Source organism: Entelurus aequoreus, linkage group LG28 (genome assembly GCF_033978785.1).
Source record: "Entelurus aequoreus isolate RoL-2023_Sb linkage group LG28, RoL_Eaeq_v1.1, whole genome shotgun sequence".
Taxonomy (NCBI): Eukaryota; Metazoa; Chordata; class Actinopteri; order Syngnathiformes; family Syngnathidae; genus Entelurus; species Entelurus aequoreus.
The window spans coordinates 16,156,508-16,176,800 of record NC_084758.1 but is presented as its reverse complement, the minus strand read 5'-3'; the positions used below and the strand labels follow the sequence as shown (position 1 = coordinate 16,176,800).

The following is a 20,293-nucleotide window of genomic DNA, read 5'->3' as shown; positions in this document are numbered from 1 at the left end:
TTGCAGCCCTAATGTATATATGTATGTATGTGTATATATATATTTGTGTATGTAAAATATATATATATATATATATATATATATATATATATATATATATATATATATATATATATATATACACACACGTATATATATGTATATATATATATATATATATATATATACACACGTATATATATGTATATATATTTTTAACATGTAAAGCGACTTTGGGTACTTAGAAAAGCGCTATATAAATCCCAGGTATTATTATTATTATTATATATATACTGTACGTGTGTATATATATATACATATACACATATACATATATATATATATATATATATATACACACACACGTGTATATATATGCATGTATATATGTAATTACCTTCTTTCTTACTGTACTTGGCGCTAGTGTGGATGACAAAGAAATTATTTCATTGTAAAGATGAAACATGTTTCTATTATGTAAATGACAAGAAAACCTTTAACCCTGAATTGCTCTTTTTTGATCATTAGAAGGGACGTGAATGTGCATGTGGATGAATTGATCTGCCGCAGCCCGGCAGATCAATTTAGCAAAAATCTGCTTTGGCAGTACAAGAAGTCATGCCCAAACACAAAATTTATTATCAAGTTTCCTTTCGAAATAAAAATGTCTTGCTTTCCAGGCGGATCAATTTTTACATATTGAAACATTCTAATGGGCTGTTTCTGTAGATACCAAATCAAATAAGCATGTTACAGGCATAGCTTGGACAGCTATTTTTGGGACCTGTGTGAACTATGATCGACATGGGAGCAGGGGAAGCAGGGTGGTGGTTAGCGAAAGTTGAATGGGAAGTGTGTGTGCAAATATTGCCAGGGTTTGTGTTACTGATGTAAAAGAAAAAAGCCGTATTTAAAGGCAAAACTTTCATATTTTCCACAAAATGTATCATAACTTACAAGATGACATATGTTATACTTTTTCTCATCACACTGTCCAAGTGTTGTCCCAGTACCAATATTTTAGTGCCGGTACCAAATGTATTTCAATACTTTTTCGGTACATTTCGATAATTTTCGAAATAAAGGGGACCACAAAAAATTGCATGATTAGCTTTATTTTAACAAAAAATCTTAGGGTACATTAAACATATGTTTCTTATTGCAAGTTTGTCCTTAAATAAAATAGTGAACATACAAGACAACTTGTCTTTTCTTAGTAAGTAAGCAAACAAAGGCTCCCAATTTAATCTGCTGACATACGCAGTAACATATTGTGTCATTTATCATTGTATTATTTTGTCAAAATGATTAAGGACAAGTGGTAGAAAATGAATTATGAATCCACTTGTTCATTTACTGTTAATATCTGCTCACTTTCTCTTTTAACATGTTCTATCTACACTTCTGTTGAAATGTAATAATCACTTATTCTTCTGTTGTTTTGATGCTTTACAGTTAGTTTTGGATGATACCACAAATTTAGGTATCGATCCGATACGAAGTGGTTACAGGATCTACATTGGTCATATTCAAAGTCCTCATGTGTCCAGAGACATATTTCCTGAGTTTATAAACATAATAAAATTAAAAAAAAACAAAAGAAGATGTTGTGATGCCAAAAAATATCGATGTAATCATAGTAGTATTGACTTGATATGCTCCTGTACTTAATATCATTACAGTGGATGTCAGGTGTAGATCCACCAATGCCGTTTGTTTTTATTTTGACGATGGTGAGCTACGGTGTGTAGTGAAGCATGTTTAGCTATTCCTTGTCCTGCAGGGATGATACTTGTAAGAAACGTACTTTATTTGTCACCATGGAGGCGAGGATTAGTGATTTAGAAGTAGCTAAAACACTGCAGACTGCGGATGGACTTTAGCCGCTAGCTAGCTAGCCATGTCTTAAAGCACTTCTTCCTGAGGGTGTTTCAGTGTTATAACTTCAACTTTATCGTTAGTTATTCAGCCAAAATGCGTCCATTCTCTCTTTTCTATCTACACACTGTGTCTGTTTGTAAGTAGTCCGATATTGTGTGCTGCCAAACATGCTCCTCTGCTCGTAAACCAGCAATGACACGAAGTGACGACGATGCGGGGGGCGGGGGCCCAGTACTTTTTAGAGGCGGTATAGTACCGAATATGATTCATTGGTATCGCAGTACTATACTAATACTGGTATCAGTGTTTCTCATAAACTGCCAAGATACCTGTGGCGGTGGGGGCGTGGCTATGGGCGTGGTCACCATGACATCATCAAGTAATTAGCATAATTTACTACAATGACATGATTTTCTCTAAAAAGTCTAAAAAAATGTATACTTACTAATTAATAATAACAGTTTTGTTTTAAACGTCCATCCATCCATCCATTTTACAATATAATTACAACACTTTATGTACATATTTATATACAGATTTGAACAATAAGTTATTCACTGAAATATATTTATTAATTGTGGTTCTTACAAAAAATGTATCTTATAAAAATATAAAAGCTAAAATGTCTCTTGAAGCTCTGCCCCTTTAATTAGTGCATACTAAATAATTTAACTTTAGCCTACTACTACAACCATATTATTTACCAGCAACATAAAGTGAAACAGAGGCAGAGGTGTCCTGCCACAGTCAGTAACAAATAAACAGCGAACAGTAGTGTTGGAAGATAGACACAGAGCTTCATCAAACATCTGATCCACTGAACAAAGAGCTCCAAAAATCTTGATCCTACACTTCTCTTTTGTAAAGTAAATCTGAACAGCCGATATGGGCATCTACATCAACTATATGATTTGCCTAAAAAGCTGGACAGGACAAAAAAATATATATATATTTTTTTTTTTGTGGCGGCCTTAATTCTTTCGTGGCAGGCCGCCACAAATAAATTAATGTGTGGGAAACACTGGGTATATTGTACAACCCTAAACTGTCCACTTGTCAAGTATTCATATTCAATGTACTACTTAATTTTTGGCATGTCTGTATTAAAATGTGTTTGTTTCGTTTGTGTCCTGCAGACATTCAGCAGATTATTAGATGTGAAGAAGAAAATCTCTCTCTTTCGCACAGAAGAAGCTTCACTTTGAAGCTTGAGGATCCACAGCCCCTCCATTTTAAAGTGGAAGAGGAGGAACCGCAGTACCATAATGTTAAAGAGGAAGATTCACAGCCTCCCCACATCAAACAGGAAGAGGAGGAACTCTGGATCAGAGAGAGAGTGTGTCTTCTAGGGCAACTGACTGTGAAGACTGACGATCATGAAGACGAACCACCTGAGTCCTCCCAGCTTCATCACAGTCCAAGTAAGCACAACATGCAGATGTCATCTAATACAGCGTTTGGAACACATTTTCACACAGGGTCCACTCAGCAGCCCAACAGCATTAACGTGGAAGTGGAGGAACCACAGTCCCCCAGTTTTAAAGAGGAACCAACCCCTCATGTTAAAGATGAAGAGGAGGAACCACCCACCTATTTTAAAGATGAAGGGGAGGAGCCCCATTCCCCCCACCTTAAAGAGAAAGAGGAGGGAGAGCGTCTACTAGGGCAGGAGGAGGCTGATCCCATCAAGTTACCACTGACTGTTGTCTCTGTGAAGACTGAGGACCATGAAAACAAACCACCTGAGTCCTCACAACTTCATCATATTCCAGGTAAGCAGAAGATCCAGATATCGTCTTGTACAATGTTTGAAACAGATGTTCATCCAGGGTCCAACCTTCTCTCTCAGGGTGGAGATATACTTGCTTTTTCAAATGACGGCAAACATTCAATGTAGCTGTTTATTTACCGTATTTTTCGGATTATAAATCGCTCCGGAGTATAAATCACACCGGCCGAAAATGCATAATAAAGAACAAAAAAAACATATAGAAGTCGCACTAGAGCAGGCCTGGGCAATTATTTTGACTCGGGGGGCCAAATTTATAGAAAAAAATGTGTCTGGGGGCCGGTATATGTGATTTTTAGGAACACTAATACAAAACCTCACAATAATGTCTGAACGCTAAAAACTTTATGACATACCGCCTTAAAAAATGGAATGGAATTAAAAAAAAATTTTACTGAATGAGACACCAAGAATGTACATGAAAATAAAGAATGTGGGATCTACAATATTAACTATGAACGATAAAACACTGAATAGTGACAATATATGAACGTCACACTCAATGTTCCCTCTAATTGTTCATGTGTGTGAGCAAACACAAAAACTCCCTGAGCATTCAGTGGAGCACATGTGAGCAACATCACACGTGACAATACCAGCAGCACACCTGTCTCAAGCCAATCTTTTATAATAACACTCAAATGACAGGAGTCATTTTCATGAGATTATTTTGGAATATTAGTGATTTGGCCCACTTGTAATGAAAATAAAAGAAATCTTGTTTTTCATAAGCTATGGATTAGTATTGTACAATATGTCTGGGTGGGGGTCCTGCTTTGGAAATCATGTGTACCCCTTTCAGAGATCACATTTAGTTCCCCTTAAACATCCTCATGTTGCACAATGAAATGTAAGCATATAGGATGAAGTGTGCGTTCCTGTAACTTTCTCTAGTAACAGCATTCCATGATTAATATAAATAAATTAACATTAATAATAAATGACAGAAGAATAAGCACACGTATGACTGAGGAGTCATAGTGCAACTTTGTGTGGTGTTTGAGTTGTCCGACTTTTTGTGTGGCCATAAACGCACCAGTGGTTTAGTGCTATGCGTGTTGGTGACAGATGACAAGTTGGTTTTGGCCTGGTTTGTACAGCAGAAAATGACTAGTTTTTCGAGATAGAAGTTTTTTATTCATGTTTTTGGTGTGGTTATGGCCGAATATAAACAGTTTTGCTCAATAAAGTGATCGATATAATTCCTGTCCTCGAAGCATCTCGATAGACGTTACAATAATTGACCGGTGTTGACGAACACCGTTAGGGCCGCTTGTTGTCACTGTCACTCAGAGTTGCATTGCAAAATTACACAGAATAAATGTGTTTATTTTGTTTAGAATTCAGATGGGATTTGATTTGGTGCGCGGCATATATTTGCTGTGCGCAGAGGACGCTTGAGCAGTGCGCAATTGCGCAGGCGCGCACCTTAGAGGGAACGTTGGTCACACTCCCTCTCCATAGACATATTTTACAATCAAGCGAAACACAAACAAATGCAACAAACAGCGAAATATGAACACGAAGGGTAAAAAAAAACAAAAAAACACCAATCTGACATATCTGATACATCACTCAGCTTTAGAACTTTGTTGTAAAAATCTCCTTCCGCATTTCAGGCTGCCCGCTCTTGAAAAATTATGTGGAAACGCTTCCCACCCACCTTGCTTGGTGCCTCGTCTGAGCTGCTGTGATTTAGATTATTTAGATTACTCATTAGATTACCATAGTAACTAATTAGATTACCATAGTAACTAGTATATCATGCAAAAGCTCAGATTCCAACCATTGAAATACTTTGTATAGTTCAAGATTTACGGTCATTAGAAAACATCACTGCACATCATAATGGCAGCTACAGTTTCCATCTTGAAGATCTAAAAACATTTTTTGGGAATGCCCTGTGGGCCGGATTGAAAAACTTAACGGGCCACATGTGGCCCCCGGGCCTTAATTTACCCAGGTCTGCACTAGAGTATAAGTCACATTTTTGGGGGAAATTTATTTGATAAAACCCAACACCAAGAATAGACATTTGAAAGGCAATTTAAAATAAATAAAGAGTAGTGAACAACAGGCTGAATAAGTGTACGTTATATGAGGCATAAATAACCAACTGAGAACGTGCCTGGTATGTTAACGTAACATATTATGGTAAGAGTCATTTAAATAACTATAACATATAGAACATGCTATACGTTTACCAAACAATCTGTCACTCCCAATCGCTAAATCCCATGAAATCTTCCTCCCCGGTGTCGCTTCTAAACAACGAGTTTTCTTCATTTCAGTAGTTTCTCGCTTACTCCAAACTTTCTTTCCGCTGCTCGATTGCCGTTTTCTGTTGCATATTTAACTACTTCCAGCGTGTAATCTGCAGTATAGGATTTCCTTTTTGGTGCCATTTTTGTTCAGCCCTTGTCAGTTTTTATAAGTTACCGCCAATGTTGAAATGATCAGTTTTCATAGGTACGGAAGTAGTAGCAGGTAGCATCTTTTTGTTCACAATACACTTCTGCCATGACCCACCCCCATCAAATTTTTATCGGTTGACGTGTGTGTGTGACGATTGCTGATATACGCCTAGTCTCTTACGTGAATGAGATAAATAATATTTTTTGATATTTTACGGTAATGTGTATAAGTATGTATAAGAGTATAAGTCGCACCATTGACCTAGGTATGGTGCCCTCTAGTGTTGAAATCAAATTATTACATTGTGTCCTTAAAGGGCCTGTATTTTTGACCTACTTAACTATATGTCATCTGTCTACCTATGTTGGTGAAGTTATATAGTAAATTAAGTCCTAATAGTTTTTAGTCTGTCGCATGACGTTTGAACAAAAGTAAACAAAGTGGTGGGCCACCAAACCAGTATGGCTAAAGTGCAGCAAACAGGTGCTAACTATTTTGTTGAGTGATAGCAAGGATTATCCGTCGGTCGTGTTCCCAGACATGTCCAACTATCTGGTGCTCCAAACATCGTTGTACACGACCAAACAGATGAAAACTTGGAAAACCAACAAGTTCTTTGTGTGTGGCTGGGTCAATGAAATTGGTATCAACACGTTTTGGATAAATCATGCATTGTTTTTGCTAGGGTAAGGTTGGATTTCATAATTTAAAGGCCTACTGAAACCCACTACTACCGACCACGCAGTCTGATAGTTTATATATCAATGATGAAATCTTAACATTGCAACACATGCCAATACGGCCGGGTTAACTTATAAAGTGCAATTTTAAATTTCCCGCTAAACTTCCGGTTGAAAACGCCTTTGGATGATGACGTATGCGCGTGACGTAGCCAGTGAAACAGAAGTATCCGTACCCCATTGAATACAATACAAAATAGCTCTGTTTTCATCTCATAATTCCACAGTATTCTGGACATCTGTGTTGGTGAATCTGTTGCAATTTGTTCATTGCATTATGGAGAAAGAAGCTCAGCAAGCAAAGAAGAAAGTTGTCGGTGCGAAGCGGTGAATCTTTTGCAATTTGTTTAATGAACAATGAAGGCTGCAAAGAAGAAAGCTGTAGGTGGGATCGGTGTATTAGCGGCTGGCTGTAGCAACACAACCAGGAGGACTTTGACTTGGATAGCAGACGCGCTATCCGACGCTAGCCGCCGACCGCACGGATGATCGGGTGAAGTCCTTCGTCCTTCCGTCGATCGCTGGAACGCAGGTGAGCACGGTGTTGATGAGCAGATGAGGGCTGGCTGGCGTAGGTGGAGCGCTAATGTTTTTATCACAGCTCTGTGAGGTCCCGTTGCTAAGTTAGCTTCAATGGCGTCGTTAGCAACAGCATTGTTAACCTTCGCCAGACTGGAAAGCAGTAACCGCGTATTTACATGTCCATGGTTTAATAGTATTGTTGATCTTCTGTCTATCCTTCCAGTCAGGGGTTTATTTCTTTTGTTTCTATCTACATTTAAGCACAATGTTATCACGTTAGCTCCGTAGCTAAAGAGCTTCGCCGATGTATTGTCGTGGAGATAAAAGTCACTGTGAAAATCCATTTCGCGTTCTCGACTCTCATTTTCAAGAGGATATAGTATCCGAGGTGGTTTAAAATACAAATCCGTGATCCACAATAGAAAAAGGAGAAAGTGTGGAATCCAATGAGCCCTTTTACCTAAGTTACGGTCAGAGCGAAAAAAGATACGTCCTGCACTGCACTCTAGTCCTTCACTCTCACGTTCCTCATCCACGAATCTTTCATCCTCGCTCAAATTAATGGGGTAATCGTCGCTTTCTCGGTCCGAATCGCTCTTGCTGCTGGTGTAAACAATGGGGAAATGTGAGGAGTCCTTCAGCCTGTGACGTCACGCTACTTCCGGTACAGGCAAGGCTTTTTTATCAGCGATCAAAAGTTGCAAACTTTATCGTCGATGTTCTCTACTAAATCCTTTCAGCAAAAATATGGCAATATCGCGAAATGATCAAGTATGACACATAGAATGGATCTGCTATCCCCGTTTAAATAAAAACATTTCATTTCAGTAGGCCTTTTACTATGCGTCTATAGCCATTTCTGTTGCCTTTTTGTTGCACGTGTGGCGTTTACAAGTACACATGTTTTTTTTCCCGCTTTATCAAAATATAACTATAGATGTCAACATTGTGTATGTGCTGAAAGATTCCTTTATGAATGTTTATCAAAATATAACTATAGATGTCAACATTGTGTGTGTGCTGAAAGATTCATTTATGATTGTTTATCAAAAATATAACCACAGATGTCAACATTGTGTATGTGCTGAAAGATTAATTTATTAATTTAAAAAAAATATATAACTATAGATGTCAACATTGTGTATTTGCTGAAAGATTTATGATTTTTTACCAAAATATAACTATAGATGTCAACATCGTGTATGTGCTGAAAGATTCATTTATGATTGTTTAACAAAATATAACTATAGATGTCAACATTGTGTATGTGCTGAAATATAAATTTATGATTGTTTATCAAAATATAACTATAGATGTCAACATTGTGTATGTACTGAAAGATTCATGTAGGATTGTTTATCCAAATATAACTATAGATGTCAACATTGTGTATGTACTGAAAGATTCATGTAGGATTGTTTATCAAAATATAACTATAGATGTCAACATTGTGTATGTGCTGAAATATAAATGTATGATTGTTTATCAAAATATAACTATAGATGTCAACATTGTGTATGTGCTGAAATATAAATTTATGATTGTTTATCAAAATATAACTATAGATGTCAACATTGTGTATGTGCTGAAATATAAATTTATGATTGTTTATCAAAATATAACTATAGATGTCAACATTGTGTACGTGCTGAAAGATTAATTTATGATTGTTTATCAAAATATAACTATAGATTGTGTATGTACTGAAAGATTCATGTAGGATTGTTTATCAAAATATAACTATAGATGTCAACATTGTGTATGTGCTGAAAGATTCATTTATGGTTAGTTAACAAAATATAACTATAGATGTCAACATTATGTATGTGCTGAAAGATTCATTTATGATTGTTTATCACAATATAACTATAGATGTCAACATTGTGTACGTGCTGACAGATTCATTTATGATTGTTAATCCAAATATAACTATTGATGTCAACATTGTGTATGTGCTGAACGATTCATTTAGGATTGTTTATTAAAATATAACTATAGATGTAAACATGGTGTATGTGCTGAAAGATTAATTTATGATTGTTTGTCAAAATATAACTATAGATGTAAACATGGTCTATGTGCTGAAAGATTCATTTAGGATTTCTGTCTTTGGTCAAAGCCTAAAACTCTTTGAGGTTTTGCTCACATTTGCTTTCCTTTATTCAGACATGCCAAATTGGTGCTTTACGAAACACTAGTAAAAAAAAAAAGGGTTTTAAGAACATAAAATACATTATCAAGATAACACGTCAATGGGCAATACTAAACATTAAAAGTACATCAAACAAAGCTTTAACAAAGTGATCACTGCAAACTTCTGCGTTCTTCGACTTGCTTCTCTCATTTTTATTTGTAAAATTTTGCACTATTTTGCCCGTCTTGATTACCTCTCGAGGAACTTAACAATTTTCTTTATCCTTTTCGCGTTTTGAACAGTTCCGACAGCCTAAACCAGGGGTCGGCAACCCAAAATGTTGAAAGAGCCATATTGGACCAAAAATACAAAAAAAAAATGTGTCTGGAGCCGCAAAAAATTAAAACCTTATATACTGTAAGTGTTATAATAAAGGCAACACATGATGTAAGTGTCTATATTAGCTATATTAGCCTACTATCAAAATGACTATGTGTCGCAGGCTGACGCAAATCTCCAGCAAATCATTCAAATCAACAAAGTTCACCTTTGTGCATTCACGTACAGCATAAAACGTTTGGTGGACAAAATGAGTTAAAGCAGGAGTACATGTAAACAAACTACGATGAGTTCAAGAATCGCTGAAATTAGTAGGACAAAACAGTGCTTGCCAAATAGTCTCATCAGTGAAGCATGTATAACATAAACAGTGGGATTTCTAACAATTAGGAAGGTTTGTGTCATGTTTGTTCTCCTACAGAAAATATATCAAAACAAAAAATGTATTTTTTTTTTCATCCTTTTCCATTTTCACACATCTCTGAAAGAGGTCCAGGGAGCCACTAGGGCGGCGGTTGCTGACCCCCGGCCTAAAGCAACACAAGCATAGGGCTTTTTTCTTCGAGAAACCCAAAATGTTGCATTGAATGTTGGCCCTCCACTTCGAGTCTGACATATTTAATGAATAGTGAATACAACCTATATGCTCTCTACCTTTGACCTACTTAAATTGTACAATATGTCTTGCATTCTGGTGACATTGACCTGTCATTTTAATAATGACTTAAAGGCCTACTGAAATGAATTTTTTTTTATTTAAACGGGGATAGCATATCCATTCTAAGTGTCATACTTGATCATTTCGCGATATTGACATATTTTTGCTGAAAGGATTTAGTATAGAACAACAACGATAAAGTTCGCAACTTTTGGTCTCTGATAAAAAAAAGCCTTGCCCCTACCGGAAGTAGCGTGACGTCACCGGAGGAAGGGCTGCTCACATTTTCCTATTGTTTACACCAGCAGCGAAAGCGATTCGGACCGAGAAAGCGACGATTACCCCATTAATTTGAGCGAGGATGAAAGATTCGTGGATGAGGAACGTGAGAGTGAAGGACTAGAGTGCAGTGCAGGACGTATCTTTTTTCGCTCTGACCGTAACTTAGGTACAAGGGTTCATTGGATTCCACACTTTCTCCTTTTTCTATTGTGGATCACTGATTTGTATTTTAAACCACCGCGGATACTATATCCTTTTGAAAATGAGAGTCGAGAATGCGAAATGGACATTCACAGTGACTTTTATCTCCACGACAATACATCGGTGAAGCACTTTAGCTACTGAGCTAACGTGATAGCATCGGGCTTAACTGCATATAGAAACAAAACAAATACGCCCCTGACTGGAAGGATAGACAGAAGATCAACAATACTACCAAACTCTGGACATGTAACTACACGGTTAATGCTTTCCAGCTTGGCGAAGCTTAGCAATGCTGTTGCTAACGACGCCATTGAAGCTAACTTAGCTACGGAACCTCGACAGAGCTATGCTAAAAACATTAGCTCTGCACCTACGCCAGCTCTCATCTGCTCATCACAACCCGTGCTCACCTGCGTTCCAGCGATCGACGGTACGACGAAGGACTTCACCCGATCACCGATGCGGTCGGCGGCCCGGAGACGGAGGAAGTCAAGGTGAGGTCGTTCGGCTAGTGCGTCTGCTATCCTCAAAGTCCTCCTGGTTGTGTTGCTGTAGTCCGCCGCTAATACACCGATCCCACCTACAACTTTCTTCTTTGCAGTCTCCATTGTTCATTAAACAAATTGCAAAAGATTCACCAACACAGATGTCCAGAATACTGTGGAATTTTGAGATGAAAACAGAGATTTTTGTATTGGATTCAATGGGCTACGAATACTTCCGCCTCAACAGTTGACGTCACGCGCAAACGTCATCATATTGAAACGTTTTCAGCCGGAAGTTTGCCGGGAAATTTAAAATTGCACTTTATAAGTTAACTTTGGTATTGGCATGTGTTGCAATGTTAAGATTTCATCATTGATGTATAAACTATCAGACTGCGTGGTCGGTAGTAGTGGGTTTCAGTAGGCCTTTAAGTGACACATTTGATTAGGGATGATGTTTGATAAGGAATTATCGAGTTCGAGCCTATTATCGAATCCTCTTATCGAACCGATTCCTTATCGATTCTCTTATCGAGTCCAGATAGGTTGTTGTATATGGAAAAAAACACACAATATTTGGTTTAACAAAAGCTCACTTTTATTATATAATAAAAAAATAAAATCTAATAAATAAATAAATATTGACTGTTGGCCACCTAAAAAAATAAAATAAAATAAATAAATATTGACTGTTGTTACCCAAAGTATATTAAGTGGGATTTTTCAGAGAAACAAATATATACAGTAACACAAAAACAACCTGTCTCTGTGATCACTATAGGTGTATAAATAATAATATAGTGTTAAATAAAATCAGTCCCTTGGGCACAAAACTGAAAATAATACAGCTCTCTAAAAAGTGCACTTCTGCTGCTATTTGACATAACTGTTTGTTATGATGCTTTGACATTTTTGCACTTTATTTCTTTATTGAAAGAAAATTCTATGAAGAGAAAAGTTCTTTGCAAATGTGGTTACAATGCTAAAAAAAGAAATACACTTTATTGAGTTAACATTATTTCTTTATAGGGGGAAAAATGTTATGAGCGAGAGAATATAACAACTACACTACCCAGCATGCAACGGGAGTTACGAGCATGGGCGGTAGCCCCAAAAAGTGTTGCATGTTGCCACGCTGTGAAAGTAAACGTCAAGAACTCAGCCAACACGCCTCGTCTGCATTATTTATAATTAGACAGACAACACATCTACAGTGTGATTTTGTTTTGTTTACAAGGAAAGAAAAACTAAAGTTAAAAAAGGGAGATATGTTGTATATATATGTATGTGCTGTGGTTGTTTTAAGAACGTTGCGACAGCTGCCGTAAAAGAGGTGCGTTGCTAGCCTGGTTGCTATGTTTCCGGTTGGTCGTAAAAGTGTTCGTTATGTGTTTTACCCTGCTAAAATCTCTCAGTAAAGTTATTCGATGGATGATAGCTTTTGTTTTGAACTTTATTACACCTTGGAGCGCTTTTTCCCGTCCATTGTTTTCCTGCTTTCGCTATCTGCGCCTAATGACTGAACTACGTGACGTCAATTCTTGTGATCCCACGGAGCATTTCTGGTCGGGACGGGATTCGAATAAAGAATCAACTCTTTTCCTTTACTATAGTGGTCTCGATAACGGGTACCGGTTCTCAAAAAGGGATTCGAGTCCGAGGACTCGGTTCTTTTCTTATCAAACAACCGGGAAAACCGGTTTCGAGTATCATCCCTACATTTGATCATCACACTGTCCCGTATTTATAGTTTATGTACTATAAAATATTTGACATGTCTGAGTTAAAGTGCGTTTGGTTTGTTTGTGTTCTGCAGACATCCAGCAACTGACTGGACATAAAAAAGGATGTGAACCTCGACCACAGGCGGGAAGCTTCGCTTTGGAGCAGCCCCGTTATTTGAACGAGGAAGAGGAGGAGCCACAGCCTCCCCACTTTAAAGAGGAAGAGGAGGAACTCTGGATCACTGAGAAGTTTCCATTGACTGTTGTCTTTATGAAGACTGAAGACCATGAAGACAAACCACCTGAGTCCTCACCTCTTACTAGTCCAAGTGAGAAGAACAGAGCCGTGGAACCTTTAGGCTGCAGCTCAGCACAACCCATGACAACAGAATCTGGGGGAGACCCCTGTGGAGGATCACAAGCAGACAAGCTCTTAGCTCCACTGTCAGATATTGACAACACAACGTCACAATTTAATGTAAATATGGAATCACACATGAGAACACACATAGGAGAAAAACCTTATTGTTGTTCCGTTTGCGGTAAAACGTTCTCTCACAAAAGTAATGTGCAAACACACATGAGAACGCACACAGGAGAAAAACCCTTTGTTTGTTCTGTTTGTTCAAAAGCTTTTGTTGTAAAATCAAATTTGACTTCGCACATGAGAAAACACACAGGAGAAAAACCTTTCTGTTGTTCAGTTTGTGGTAAAACCTTCTCTTTCAAAGGCCATGTCAAAACACACATGAGAACGCACACCGGAGAAAAGCCATTCAGTTGTTCAGTGTGCGCAAAAACGTTCTCTGACAAAGGTCACATGCATACACACATGAGAACGCACACCGGAGAAAAACCTTTCAGTTGTTCAGTGTGCTGTAAAACGTTCTCTGACAAAGGTCACATGCAAAGACACACGATGACACACACAGGAGAAAAACCTTTCAGTTGTTCAGTGTGCGGTAAAAGATTGTCTGACAAAGATGGACTGAAAAAACACATGAGAACACACACGGGCGAGAAACCGTTCAGTTGTTCAGTATGTGGTGAAAGATTCTCTGGCAAATATAAGTTTCAAACGCACGTGAAAACACACACAGGCGAAACATCTTACAGTTGTTCAGTGTGTGGAAAAATATTATCTGACAAAAGAAATTGTCAAACACACACTAGAACACACACAAGGGAAAAACCTTTCAGCTGTTCAGTGTGTGCTAAAAGATTCTGTGACGAACGTAGCATGCATAGACACAAGAGAGCACACTCAGAAGAAAAACCTTTCAACTGTTCAGAGTGCGGTAAAAGATTTTCTGACAAAAGTAGCATGCAAAGGCACAAGAGAATGCACACCGGAGAAAAACCTTTCTGTTGTTCAGTGTGCGGCAAAACGTTCTCTGACAAAAGTAGCATGCAAAGGCACAAGAGAACGCACACCGGAGAAAAACCTTTCAGTTGTTCAGTGTGCGGTAAAACGTTCTCTGACAAAGGTCACATGCAAAGACACACGAGGACACACACAGGAGAAAAACCTTTCAGTTGTTCAGTGTGCGGTAACAGATTGTCTGACAAAGATGGTCTGAAAACACACATGAGAACACACGTGGGCGAAAAACCGTTCAGTTGTTCAGTGTGTGGTGAAAGATTCTCTGACAAATATACATTTCAAACGCACATGAAAACGCACACAGGCGAAACATCTTACAATTGTTCAGTGTGTGGGAAAATATTATCTGACATAAGAAGTTGTCAAACACACATGAGAACACACACAGGGGAAAAACCTTTCAGCTGTACGGTGTGTGCTAAAAGATTCTGTGACGAACGTAGCATGCATAGACACAAGAGAACACACTCAGAAGAAAAACCTTTCGACTGTTCAGAGTGCGGTAAAAGATTAGCTGACAAAAGCAGCTTGCAAAGACACAAGAGAACGCACACCGGAGAAAAACCGTTCATCTGTTCAGATTGTGGTAAAAGTTTCTCTGACAAATGTCACATGTTAAAACACCAGAGAACGCACACGAAAGAATAACGTTTTCTTTTGGGTCTGGTCCATATCAACCATTCAAGACTTAGCCAGCCCACCTAATGTTATGAATTGCAAAACACTCAAATTTATTTGTAGTACTGGCAAAACTAAATCAATATTTTTTTTGCAATGTTAGATACAACGTTTTTAGAGATGAGTCACTGATGTGCAACTTGCTCAAAGTTAAATTTAAGATTTACTATATTATTTCATTTAAGAATACCACAGATTAGTTTATGTTACCATTGAGCATATCTTTTAAATGTCTATATTTATTAAAATGATTAACTATATTGAATAGCAAAACACATACACAAAAGCAGCAACTAACTATTTGTTGTTGTTATGATAGAATATGTAAACTGGCTGTGGTTGTGTTTGGGCCTGTTCAGCAGAATCTAATTGGCTCTTTTTGTAATTTGGCGGGCTATTGGAGGAGCAGAGAGTTGTGAAATCTCAGTTTAGCACCTGTTCTGCCGTCCACACTGGAGAGCGCTAACGTTATGAGTCGTCGGTCCAATGAATGTGAAATGTGCTGTTCAAAAACACTATTAATAAAGTGGGGATAAATAAGAAACATGTCAGAATTGATGCTTTGTCCTCCTACTAGAAAGTACGTGATTTGTCACTTTATGTTGTGATGCTAAAAAATGTTTCTTAAGGATCTTTTTACAGCATTGTGATATCATTGGGTCTTTTTATTCATGTTATTTTATATGGAAAAAGCAACAATTATGTTCAAAACGTGCTTTTGTATTTTTACTGTTTTTGGATGAGTAAACTTAAGCATTATATGAGGCACTCCCGACCTGGACATAATCTGGACTGGACCTTGTTTTAAAGGCCTACTGAAACCCACTACAACCGACCACGCAGTCTGATAGTTTATATATCAATGATGAAATCTTAACATTGCAACACATGCCAATACGGCCTTATGAACTTATGAAGTGCAATTTTAAATTTCCCGCTAAACTTCCGGTTGAAAACGTCTATGTATGATGACGTATGCACGTGACGTCACGGAGTGAACGGAAGTATTGGCACACCATTGTGTCCCAATACAAACAGCTGTTTTCATCGTAAAATTCCACAGTATTCTGGACATCTGTGTTGGTGAATCTTTTGCAATTTGTTTAATGAACAATGAAGACTGCAAAGAAGAAAGCTGTAGGTGGGATCGGTGTATTAGTGGCTGGCTGCAGCAACACAACCAGGAGGACTTTGAGATGGATAGCAGACGGGCTACCGTAAGTACAGCTTTGGCTTCCAAACATTTGATCGCTTGCCCGTACGTGCGTGGCGCTATGTGCATGTCACGTACGTAACTTTGGGGAAATATATGTTTCTTGCCGACTCTGATGGCGGCCGGGGTGTCGTCGAAAGCTACAACGCCCGCCGCCACACCGCTGTCCTCACCTTGACCTCCTCCGTCTCCGGGCCGCCGACCACATCGATGATCGGGTGAAGTCCTTCGTCGCGCTGTCGATCGCTGGAACGCAGGTGAGCACGGGTCGTGATGAGCAGATGAGAGCTGGCGTAGGTGCAGAGCTAATGTTTTTAGCATAGCCCTGTGAGGTCCTGTAGCTAAGTTAGCTTCAATGGCGTCGTTAGCAACAGCATTGTTAAGCTTCGCCAAGCTGGAAAGCATTAACTGTGTAGTTACATGTCCATGGTTTAATAGTATTGTTGATTTTCTGTCTATACTTCCAGTCAGGGGTTTCTTTATTTTGTTTCTATATGCAGTTAAGCACGATGCTATCATGTTAGCTCCGTAGCTAAAGAGCTTCGCCGATGTATTGTCGTGGAGATAAAAGTCACTGTGAATGTCCATTTCGCGTTCTCGACTCTCATTTTCAAGAGGATATAGTATCTGAGGTGGTTTAAAATACAAATCCGTGATCCACAATAGAAAAAGGAGAAAGTGTGGAATCCAATGAACCCTTGTACCTAAGTTACGGTCAGAGCGAAAAAAGATGCATCCTGCACTGCACTCTAGTCCTTCACTCTCACGTTCCTCATCCACAAATCTTTCATCCTGGCTCAAATTAATGGGGTAATCGTCGCTTTCTCAGTCCGAATCGTTCTCGCTGCTGGTGTAAACAATGGGGAAATGTGAGGAGCCTTTCAACCTGTGACGTCACGCTACTTCCGGTACAGGCAAGGCTTTTTTTTATTAGCGACCAAAAGTTGTTCTCTACTAAATCCTTTCAGCAAAAATATGGCAATATCGCGAAATGATCAAGTATGACACATAGGATGGATCTGTTATCCCCGTTTAAATTTAAAAAATTAATTTCAGTAGGCCTTTAAACATTTTAATTATTTAAAAACTTAATGTTGATTTATAAACACAAAACTGTCTGGAGAATTATTTCCATGTCAATAAACTGTCAAGGAATTTTCAAAAACATGTCAATAAACTGTCAATAATATGTAAATAAACTGACAATAATATGTAAATAAACTGTCAAACTGTCGATGACAAATCAATAATTGTGTGAATGCTCCAAAGCATTCAAACATATGGTTTTCTGCACCAAAATTAATCTATTTATTAATTATTAACTTAAACTTTTTCTTTCACATTTTTCACCCGATTTAAACCGTTCCAACTTCAAACTGTTCAGCCAAAGATTCCCAGATTTCCAGGTTGTTGTTTTTTTCAGGTTTTCAGATTTCCAGGGGCATACACCACATCTCCAACTTCAGAGGCTGTGATGTATCAACAGCAGACCTGAGTGCGCCGCTAGCAGAGGAGCTAAATAGCGTCTTTGCTCGCTTCGAGACACCACAGCAGCACTCATCTGTTCCAGCCCTGCCCCCACCCCCTCCAGGCTCCTCCACCACCCCACTGACTGTACAGGAGCATGATGTCAGAGGGGTGCTCCTGGCAGAGAACCCCAGGAAAGCTGCTGGCCCAGACGGAGTTCCTGGCAGGGTGCTCAGAGCGTGCGCCCACCAGCTCACCTCCACCTTTACTAGGATCTTCAATCTCTCCCTGGCCCAGGCAGTCATCCCGTCCTGCCTGAAATAATCTATAATAATCCCAGTGCCGAAGAAGTCTCCCGTCACCACCCTGAATGATTTCCGCCCGGTGGCCCTCACCCCGTGCCTCGAGAGGCTGGTTCTACAGCACATTAAGGGCTATATCCCATGAGATTTCGACCCCTACCAGTTCGCATATCGGGCGAACAGATCCACTGAGGATGCCATCACTGTGGCTCTCCACTTTGCCTAACACCACCTGGAGCAACAGCAGAGCTACGTCCGGATGCTCTTTGTGGATTCCAGTTATCTCGCCCCCCCCCTCCACTTGTGCCTGGATTAAGGGCTTTCTCTCCAACCGGCCCCAGACTGTGCGACTCGGCCCCCACGTCTCCTCCACCCGTACGTTGAATACCGGCTCCCCACAGGGCTGTGTGCTGAGCCCTCTTCTGTACTGCCTCCACACCTTCGACTGCAGTCCGACCCACAACAACAACCTCATAGTGAAGTTCGCGGACGACACTACGGTGGTCGGACTCATCTCAAAGGGGGACGAGGCAGCCTACAGAGAGGAGGTCCGGAAGTTGGCAGACTGGTGCTCAGAGAACACCAAAAAAAACCAAGGAGATCGTCGTCGACTTCAAGAAACACAGCACTGACTTAGCCCCCCTCTACATCAAGGGTGAGTGTGTGGAGAGGGTCCACACCTTCCGGTCTCTTGGCGTCCTTGTCTCTGACAACATCTCCTGGTCAGATAACACTACTGCTATCACTAAGACGGCTCAGCAGCTGCTGCACTTCCTGATAGTCCTCAAGAAGTACAACCTGGACTCCAACCTGCTGCTGACCTTCTACCGCTCATCTATTGAGAGCATGCTGACATACTGCATCACAGCACGGTACGGCAGCTGCACCGCTGCAGACAAGGAGAGGCTCCAGAGAGTGGTAAAGGCAGCACAGCGGATCACCGGCTGCCCTCTCCCCTCCATGATAGACATTTACACCTCCCGCTGCCTCAGTAGAGCTTCGAACATTATCAAGGACAGCTCCCACCCTGGCTTTGACCTGTTTGACCTGCTGCCCTCAGGAAGGCGCTACAGGGTCATTAGGTGTAAGACAAATAGACGTTATGTACCAGGGGGGAGTAGACGGCACAGACCACAAGGGGGTGTAGTTAAGCTCTAGATATATATATATATAAATAACAGATAATAATATAATAAACCAAGGGAAATGGAGTGCGACTAAATCCAAAAAGTGTGTGGTGTGTGACTATGTGTGGTAAATAGCTGTTGAGAGTTACCGGCAGTGTTGAGCGAGAAACGAAAGATCCAGGGCGAGAGAGACGCGCCAGAGTCCGTGTCCATGCGAGGGGGTCGAGATCCGGGAAGGCAGTCGAGGTCCAGGGGGAGTCCAAGGGAGCGGGACACACAGTTCGAATCCAAGGCGACGGAAGAAAACACTGCGGGGCACAAGGGAGAAGACCGGGGACAAATGAGCATGGAAGCGGGAGGACACAACGTGAGAATGCACAAGGAGCTTGACAGGTTTGGCTTACTGTACAGGACAGGTAGCTACGTTCTCCCCCGGAACGCAGGTCTGCACTGGCTTAAGAAGCCCAGGGAGCTCATCAGTGACAGGTGTGCAGATTGCAGATTGATTGCAGCTGCCTGCTGCAGAGCGCACAGATGACTGCGCATTGGCATGCGCCCGGGCCGTGACAACAGACTCAAGAACAGTTTTTTCCCTAAAGTCATAACCACGGTGAACTCTCATAGGCACTGATTTTATAGTTTAGCACCTCTCTGTGGGCAATTGTTACTTTTCACCCACAGTCTGAATGCTTCTGTATATATGTACAGTATATAATATAATATTTAAACAACACATTCAGAACATTCGTTCTCAGGACTGGACTGTGCACCTTACCTCCTTTTGCAATATTTTTGTTTTTCTTTCTTTCCTATGTGTTGCATATTTTGTAGACTGTCGCACTGATACTGAAGTTGTTTTTAATCTCATTGTACCTGTCTGTGTATAGTGTGTCCTGGGCGTGACGTTAAAGTGCATCCGGCAGTGGAGGCTCCTCTATGGGGTCTTGGGGCACTAGGAGGTTAACCCCTT

At 39.8% G+C, this 20,293-nt stretch overlaps 1 protein-coding gene across 5 annotated transcripts in view; it reads left to right on the top strand.

The window, feature by feature from the left end:
* The window catches only part of LOC133645234 (oocyte zinc finger protein XlCOF6-like), a 22,730-nt gene extending 6,673 nt beyond the window's left edge, over positions 1-16,057 (top strand). The window contains exons 3-5 of one of the 5 annotated variants that reach the window (XM_062040122.1): positions 2,997-3,281; positions 3,339-3,632; positions 13,245-16,057. In XM_062040122.1, the coding sequence (XP_061896106.1) occupies positions 2,997-3,281; positions 3,339-3,632; positions 13,245-15,184 (2,519 nt within the window). In that variant the 3' untranslated portion in view covers positions 15,185-16,057. Of the gene's footprint in view, positions 1-2,996; positions 3,633-13,244 lie in introns of all 5 variants that reach the window. The other 4 variants (XM_062040126.1, XM_062040121.1, XM_062040124.1 and 1 more) reach the window with 4 other exon arrangements.
* The last annotated feature ends 4,236 nt before the right edge of the window (positions 16,058-20,293 follow it).